Source organism: Rhagoletis pomonella, unplaced genomic scaffold (assembly GCF_013731165.1).
Source record: "Rhagoletis pomonella isolate Grant_MI unplaced genomic scaffold, Rhpom_1.0 Rhpom_scaffold_01076, whole genome shotgun sequence".
NCBI classification, from domain to species: Eukaryota; Metazoa; Arthropoda; class Insecta; order Diptera; family Tephritidae; genus Rhagoletis; species Rhagoletis pomonella.
The window spans coordinates 36202-45470 of NW_023459630.1; the positions used below are offsets into that span (position 1 = coordinate 36202).

The 9269-nt window shown below is 32.9% G+C and overlaps 1 protein-coding gene across 1 annotated transcript; it reads left to right on the forward strand.

The window, feature by feature from the left end:
• Positions 1–4204: 4204 nt before the first annotated feature.
• LOC118751910 (putative lysozyme-like protein) lies at positions 4205–5690 on the forward strand (the record flags this gene model as incomplete). The annotated part of the gene is made up of 1 exon (XM_036486735.1): positions 4205–5690. A coding segment is annotated over exon 1 (1176 nt), but the record flags the coding sequence as incomplete, so codon positions are not given.
• Between the last annotated feature and the right edge of the window lie 3579 nt (positions 5691–9269).

Consider the following 9269-nt stretch of genomic DNA (forward strand, 5'->3'; position numbering starts at 1 on the left):
GGCATATTACCAAAAAGGTAATTCAATGAGCGTTACTTGGTCGTTTGGCTAATGCGAGCTCTATTTTCATCTGTTTAGGAATGGTTTCGGTTGATCTTCGTAAATAGGGAGGTTTGTTTCGTTATATACGATTTACCGCGTATGTTTTTTGAAGTTTCCGCAAAAATACACTTTGTCTTCCGTGTCCATGCTTTCTTTCCCTTGTTTTATTTGCGGTCAAATGTTGTAACACTAAGTGCTCTACATTTCATTAATCAAAATTTTTTAATTGTAGACTCGACGTACTTCTTTTGGCTACTAAGTAATCCGAAAAATGTCGAAATATTTAGCTTAGATGAGTTGTTTCTCAATGCTTCTACCGTATTGCCTGGATCTTGCCATTTTAATATGTATTGTTTCCATCTCTGCAAAACTCTTTCTTGGAGAAAGCTGACCTCAAAAGACTTCCTCAAAAACTGCATGGCTTAGTTTTTCGCTCGAAAATCTTAGAGAAAAAGTGGCAATAAGTTATCGATAAGAACGTTACATCCCTATTTACACTATTGGTTAATGTTGAAATTTATATAAATGAGTTAATTAAAAAATCGATTAAACTGCTTTTAGATTTTTATGGGGTATTGGGAAAAAATTAAGTACTGAAATTCAAAATTCGGTTGAAACAATTGGTTTAGTGTTTGTAATATATTAATTTTTTTATTTTTAGACATTTAGATATTTATATATATCGTTCATTTGCTGCAAACATTCAATGATTGGTTTGATATTTTTTTTTTTGAGCGAAAATCGACATTAAGTTCTCGTAACATGATTGATGTGTCAATGATTTTGAATAACAATGATTTAATGAAAATGTCACATGTGCAGATCTCATTCATTTTCCAGTAGCGCATTGCGAGTTCATTTCATAATCCCCCCCCCTCAAGTCTAATATTGTTTCAATCACTCTACAAAGCCTTCAATCGACAGTCACGCCCCTTTTTCTTACCACTGAATTATGCACTCAATATATACATATAATGCATATATTCACATAAATACATAGATAAATTTGCACAAGCACTAATCACTTTCATACAAAAATTAGCAAAGGTCAATGCACAGCAGTCCCACCCCCCACAAACAAATTTTACCATTTGCGTTTCATCCGGTATTCCTATTGCAAAATCACCAAACAATCTATGAATTTGTTAATAAAAATTCAAATTCGTTGATACTACATATGTACATAAATATATAGTATATACTGTATGTATAGCAATTTTTTCCCCTTTGTTCTTGTTAACTGAAATGTGCAAACGTACAAACATTTATATCTAAATTGTATTTGTACTCTTCTCTTTCTCTTCTCTTCCCATTGTTTTTTTTTTGTGCTCACATGCTCACACACACAATGCGATGCGAACGAACTGCGATGTTTTTTCAGTGATTTTCGACGTAAACGCAACGACGCCGCGTCGACGTTGACGTCGACCGCAACGACAACGACAATCTTTATCTAACTACTGTGTTACGTATACGCCGTGTGCGACCGACCCACGCGTCACCGCAACAGCTGACTTGGAGAAAGCAGCGGGATGAGTTAAGAACATCAGAGCTAGCGTGCGGCGTGTGCGTGGATCAAATAAATAATACAAACCAAAAATAAAAACAAAATTTATACATAATTAGAAAGCCAATAAATTCGTTTCTACCGCCATACAAAGTGGCTGTTAAACAAGTTCCGTGAACTCATAGCTACCAAAAAAAAGGAAAACGAAAAAAGGCAAACAAAAAATTTATTGATATTTTTTTATTTGAATTGGGCAAAAAGTGGGTTATTGAAAAGTAGCAAAATAAAAGAAAAAATATACATACATATGTGTGTATGTACATATTAATTAAAAAAGTGCTTAAAACAAAGCAAAAACAAATAAAGGGTGGAAAATAAAATCTAAAAAAATCAGGTGATATTAAAAGAAATTCAATCAGCTGGTGGCATCAAAATAAAATACGAGTAACTACAGAGTTCAAATGCAAAAGAATTTTATTGAAAAGCACCCTGTCTCAGAATTTGGTTGAAGAACGCCCTATCTCAGAATTCGGTTCAAAAATGCCCGGTGCTAAAATACATTGAAAATGTGCTGAGATAGGTCGATCTTCCACTCAGCCATCGGTATAAAATACACATACACATAAAATAACATTTCATGCAAGTTTCAATAAGCAAATCTAGCTGTCTGAAATCATAATGTAATAAAAAAATATGTACCAAAATAATGACATAAAATACCAAATATTAACAATATAAAATTAAAAGTAATTAACAGCAAGTTGCCAATAAAAATATAAATGGCGAATATGAAAAATTTAAATTAAGAAAATTTAATTAACAGAAAAATTATTAGATAATTTGCTAAAAACATAGAATTAATTAGTTTAAAAATAAACTTCAACTGAAGTAAAAAAAATCCGACGAAAGATTTAAAACATATTAAATAAAACAATCAATAAAGAAATTAAAATGTTATAACAAAAAATAATACATATTAATTAATTTAAACAATGTGTCTAAAAATTAATTAAAAATATGAAAGAAATTTAAAATATAATGGGAAAAATATGAATAAATAAAAATAAAATGTAAGAACATAGAAAATCAATAAATATAAAAATAAATCACAATTAAAAATAAAATATTAATATAAAATAAAAAATAGTAAATTTATCATAATAAAATTTTTTAAATAAAGTTAAAAAAAGTGTTAAAAATATCAAAAATTTATGAAAAATAAAAAACTTATAAAAATTATAAAAATACAAACTTTTAAATCATGAAAATTAAAAAATTAACATTAATAAAAAGTAATATTTTTAAAAGAATGAAAATTTATAAAAAAAAAACTAATTTAAAAAATCTATGTTAAAAAATAAAAAATTAATAAATAAAATTTATAAGTAATGTAAAATGTATAAAAATAAGGATTTATAAAAAAAAATTATAATTAATAATTAAATGTGAATAATAATAAATAAATAAGAATAAGTAGTTAAAAAATAATAATAAATAAAAAAAAATAATAAAATTGAAAAAAATAAGGAATCAAATAATTTAAAATAAAAAAAATTACAAAGTTAAGTAAAATTAAAAATATATAAAAAAGTTAAAAAACCAATCAATTTTTAGGAACTACAATATTTTTATATTTTTGGACCTACAAAATTAACGTATAAAAATTGCTTTGGATATACATGTTCATAGGCATTTGATTTTGTTCTTATAAATTCACAACACTTATGGAAATAACAAATTTTCGCAGAACGATTATAGTGATATCGTCGCCCTTATGCCAGAAACATGAATGTGTAAAAACGAAATTGTTGAGACATTGAGTTTGAAATTAGTAAATTTGCACATTCATGCTTCTGGCAAAAGGGGGACGATACATACATATATACATATTTAGAGCAACTGAGTCTACAACCACTGCAGTTGTATGTATATTTTTTTGTTTCATTGAGTTTTTTCATAAAATTTTTTTTATTTTTATTTTTTGTAAATTTTTCTGAATTTTTTTTTTATTAAATCTGATTTTACTGAACTTTTCTTCATAATTATTATTTATTTTGTTAGGTAATAACGGTTTATTTTATGTAACCTCTGCCTATTACTTTATTTACATCCAATTATTTACATTTATTAACCCCTGTTGGTATGCGTTAATTTTACGGTAGTCGCCTTGTTTTAGCTTCAAAAACAAAATAATAACAAACAGCCAACAGCAAAAATTAATTAAATTTACGTGCATATTTGCTGCGGTCAACTCAGAGGCGTTCGCTGGCAGACGCCGCGCAATCTTAATAATCTAAAAAAAAAAACACACAGATCAACATACTTAACGAGCGACGAACTTGTTTTATTTGCCTGTGTTGCTTTTGTTTTGCGAGTAACGGACGTAATATTTTTGGCACTTTTTTTTTTATGTCTCGAATGTAAACATAAACCTGTTCTCGCGTATTCGTACGCGTTTTACGCAGGCTTCTAGAAGCAGATAATTGTGTCAGAAGTGCCGGATGTGTCGCGCGTATTTTCTGTACGACAAACAGGGCGTAGCAGCAACAGCAACAAAATAAAAAGCAATGAAAAAAGCGGCACAAACAGAAAATAAATAATAATAAAAATAAAAGCAAACAAAAAATGTATAGACTGGAAAATTTTTTTGCAAAGATTATGTTGTAGTGAACATTTGTTTTTTCTTCTATTTATTTATTACCAGCGGCTTGTGGGACTACAATAACATTTTGTAAATAAATAAAAACATCAAAGTTTGGAAAACACGCTTTAAAGAGTGCTAAAATACAGTTCTTGAAAAGTGCAGATAAAACGCTCAGCCCATTAACTGTACCAACCATTTGTACGTTCAACTTGGAACAAAACCAAGACGCAAAGAATAAGAAAGCAAAAAACGAAAACCACATTCAAACCAAACCCTTCTCCAAAGCCTCAGCTTAAGCGCGGCAAGTGTCTTCGGCCTTAAATGTTCATCAAAAATAATACAATTTTGAATAGCAGCAGCAGTGGAGTTGGCGCAAGCATTGGCGGCAGCGGCAGCGGCATCGGCATCGGCATAGGCATTGGCAGTAGCAGTCTTGGTGTTGACAGCATCGTTGGCGGTGGGAGTGAGAGTGTTGGCGCCAGCAGTGTGGCAGGCAGTTTGAGTATCGCAAGCAGTAGCAGCGTCGGCGGCAGCAGCAATAGCATCGGCGGCGGCGGAGGTGGTGGCGGCGGCGGTGGCAGCGCAGAGTTGCTTTACCCGAGCAGCAGCAGCAGTAGTAGTTCGAGTGCAAGTGGCCAAGTTAGCAGCGCTTGTAGTCATAGCGGTAGTAGCAGTAGCGTCAGTGGAGGTAGCGCAGCGCCACTAAATCCAACACGGCCATCGCGCAGCACCGCGCAGACTGAAAATAATAATAGCGTTAGTGGTGGCAAACGCGGCCTCAATTTGAGCTTATTACACAATCACAGCAATAATTCGAGTAGCAGCAGCAGCAGCAGCAACAGTTGCAGCAGCGGCAATAACAACAACACTGCCATCAGCAGTGGCCTTGGCACATTAGTTGGCCACAGTGTTGGTGGCATTGTCGGCAGTGGTCGGCGTTTGATTGGCGGTCTTGGTGGCAGCATTTGGCGTTCGGCCACCTCGAACACATCCTCCTCATCGTCGTCGTCATCGTCCGCCTTATCCTCAGCCGCAGTTACAGCCTCCGCGCCGCCAACGGCAGCAAACTTAAGCGCTCACGCACCGGCTAGCGCAACAGCATCCGTCTCCTCAAATACGACATCGGCTTCATCGCCGACAGCTTCTTACGCCAATTCGACAGCCAGCAGCAGTGCTGTTGCTTTGACCATTACTGACGGTCTGGGCGCCAATAGCGGCGGCGGTAATAATTATTTTGTCTGTGGCAGCGCACCGGCGGCAGTAGCAGCAGCAGCAACTGCGGCAGCAATTGTTTATAGCGCCGGCAATAATCGGGCTAGCGGCATTGGTAGTAGCGGTAGCAGCAGCTATCTGCGCGGTCATACAAAAACTTTACTATTTCAAACGGTTAACGCAACAACAGCAACAACGGGTAGCAGCGTGAGCGCAATTGCTGGCGGCGAGAGCAGCGCCATCATCAAAATGGACGAGGAGGACTCGATGGATGAGGACATGCCAGTAAATATAAATTTTTTAAATGCCTTTTTAGTATACACACATAGTATATGCTTTTCTAACTAATATGCATTTATACTGGTTCACATGCACATAAATATGTATGTATCTAATCGTATACTACGTGTGCATAGCCTCCTTTTAATAATGTGCATTGTATGTTATATTTCAACCATTAAATTGTTGTGTAACTACCCAACGGTCCATTCTAAAATGGGTTTCCGCTTGAAATCGATATTTATATAGTACTAGGTTATTATAAAGACAGTACAAATCGGAGCAAATATTACAGTAATCGCTCATTGATATGTTCTTGATGCATACATTTAGATGTATATCGATATATGTACATCGATTTACATACATACATGTATACCATTTTTGATAACATTTGTTTTCTATAGAACTTTCGATATTATCTCGATAAGTTTAAATTTTATTTTTTGTTATTTATTTCCGATAACTTTCGATTTTATTTCCGAAAACTTCCGATATTTTTTCGATAAATTTCGGTATTATACTCGATGAATTTCGATATTATTTCCGATAGCTTTCGAAATTATTTACAATAACCATCGATTTGCTTTTCGCTAACTTTCGATAACATCGATATAATATTTAAAATCGCAATAATACCCTGAGGCCACCGAGTAATGTTTTCATCAGAGCTGCCCGATTGAGCTAGCCTAACCTGACTTCTTTTCGATAATTTCGGTATAATTTTCGATAAATTTTTCAAAAACCTTCCATATAATCACTAAGAATTTTCTCTTTTGATTTTCAATACAAGTTTTGATTTAATTTTCGATAACTTTGGATTTAATATTCGATTTCAATTTTTGATATACCGTTCGCTTGAAATTTCGAAAATTTTCAACTAACTTTTCGAAAACTTTGAACGAATTGAATTTTTGATAACTTTCGACTAAATCTTCGATAACTTTGAACTTACTTTCCGTAAACTTTCGATTTAAATTTCAGTAACTTTCAACTTTTGGTAAAATTTTCGATAGCTCCCGATACAACTCTCGCTAATTTCCGATACAATTTTCGATAACTTCAGATACAATTCTCGAAAATTTCCGATACAATTCTCGATCATATCCGATACAAGTTGTGATCATTTCTGATACAATTCTCGATAATTTCCGATACAATTCTCGATAATTTCCGTCACAATTCTCGATAATTTCCGATACAATTTTCGATATTTTCTTTTAATTTCCGATAACTTTGGATTTTATTTCCCAATAACTTAATTTTCGATAAATTTCAATTTAATTTTCGATAACTTTCAATTTAATTTTCGAAAACTTTTTGTTTAATTTTTGAATTAGTAATTTAAATTTAATAATATCCACTTTTAAAACGGTCAAAAAATTATGCCCAATTTTTATATGACTACAAATTTTGTACAGCTTTTACTTTCATTTACACTTACAAATCCAATTTTCCCTAAAACAAAGTCGATCAGCTTCAGTTTAATTACCGTCAACGAATTCCATGCTAATCAAATACATAATATGCAAATACACATAAATTATCGACTATAGGACCACTGCACTACATATTTTCCTAATCCATAAATTATGTCGAACGACAATTATCCAAAGTCAACAGGTCGAGCAATGAGTCAACAGTTTCTTTATTCTCTACAACTTTTACACTAAATCCCGTAAATTGCTTCCTTAAAGAGGTAATAACCCGATTGTGTGCATATGATTCTAATAAATTGACTTACATTAATATGTATTGTGCTAGACAAGAAGTCGAAGTCGACACAACAACAGCTGTATTGCCTTGAAACAGCACCCTCGCCCACCCGCTTTTTTCATTTAGCCTAACTTATGTCCAATTTGAGAGGCGTATGGAAAAGTTGTTGTTGTTTTAATTTCGCTATGTCATGCCGATAAAGTGGTGAATGTGCTATAAATCAATATGTGCTCGTAAAATTGTTGGCATTTTGCATAAACAGCAGATACATATGTATGTGTACAGCAACAGCAGCAATAACAATGCAAATACAGTGGCGGTCAAAAATGGATGACGGGTGTTTTGTTTTTAATAAAATTACAATGCTTTTCAAGCTAAAATTTGTCTGATTCTTTTTTATAAACATATCGTTCCTGCTTTAACAAAAAACTCTATATGAATCACACTTTCGCACTCTATACCGAACTTAGAAAAATTCCACAAATTTTTATCTAAATTTCGAGCTTTGTAACCAGAATATTAGAAATTTTTTGGGTATGCAGTTAACAAGCTTATAAAATTCTAGTAACATAAGTGCAAGTTTTGAGCACCTAAAAAATCGCATTGATTTTTAATTTTTTTTTTTTGCTGACGGCTTTGCGGTTTTTTTTTTTTTAAATAAATAGCGAAATTTAGACAAAAGCTGGTGTTGACTTTTTTTTTGTTTTTTCGCAACGGTCTTGCCCATATTCTTCCACAAAAAATTCATGTTTACTTATATAGAAAAATTGCAAACGCCGTCAACAAAAACAAAAATATTTTTAAATCAATGCGATTTTTTAGCCGCTCGAAACTTGCACTTATTTTACTAGAATTTTATTAGCTTGTTAACTGCAAGCCCGAAAAATTTCTAAAAATTCTGTTTAAAAAGCTCGAAAGTAAGATACAAATTTGTGGAATTTTTCTTAAGTTCTGTATAAAGTTTGAAAGTGTGACTTATATAGTATTTGTTAAAGCATGAAACATATTATTATAAAAAAGTATCAAAAAAATTTTAGCTCGAAAAACATTGTAAATATTAAAAATGAAACACCACACCATTCATTTATTTTTGATCGCCACTGTACATACATACATAATACTAGATAAAAAAAAAAAAAACTAAATAGAAATGAGAAACACCACAAAGCGCACGCGACTGCAAAAGTTAATGACTTTAATTGTAAATCAATTGTGGGCGAACAATTGAAGAAGCAGAAAATAGGTGCTCTTATGAAACAAGAAAAAATTCTATGAAACAGCAGCTGATTTTAAAAATATGTATAAAAAATTAAAAAAGAAAATTATCCTTACTCAAAAGGTAAGCTATGGCAAATATGCGAGGCATCTTAGATGGCAATGTGACAGAATCCCATAGTCTACTGCCGTGTGACAGTTTTGTTGACAGGAATGATTTGCTTGTGTATCTGCTACATCTACAAGCATGTATTTACTTATGTCTCTTGTTCATACAAGGATCTCATTGCCCTGCCCGGCTGTAGTGCCAGCAGGTGCAAGGATATAGCTAGTAAGTAAGGCGAGGACAAGGCATATTTAAAGCAGAGCTATTCACCCATGCGCTTGTTGTTTGTTGTTGTTGTTATTCGATGCCATGGGAATTCCAACGGCGCCAATGTTTGTTAGTCATTGTGGAACCATGGCAATTTCCGCAGACAAACCGAAACCGTGGGCGGTTAATTGGTTTACGTTGTGGGAGAGTTCATTTTGATTTCTGCGTAGTTGTATATACATAAATATGCAAATATTTTCTTTTTAGAAGTAATTTTTTTCTTTGAAAGAAGTAATGAAACAACGTACTAAATAACTTAACTTAGCTTAGATTTCGCAGTA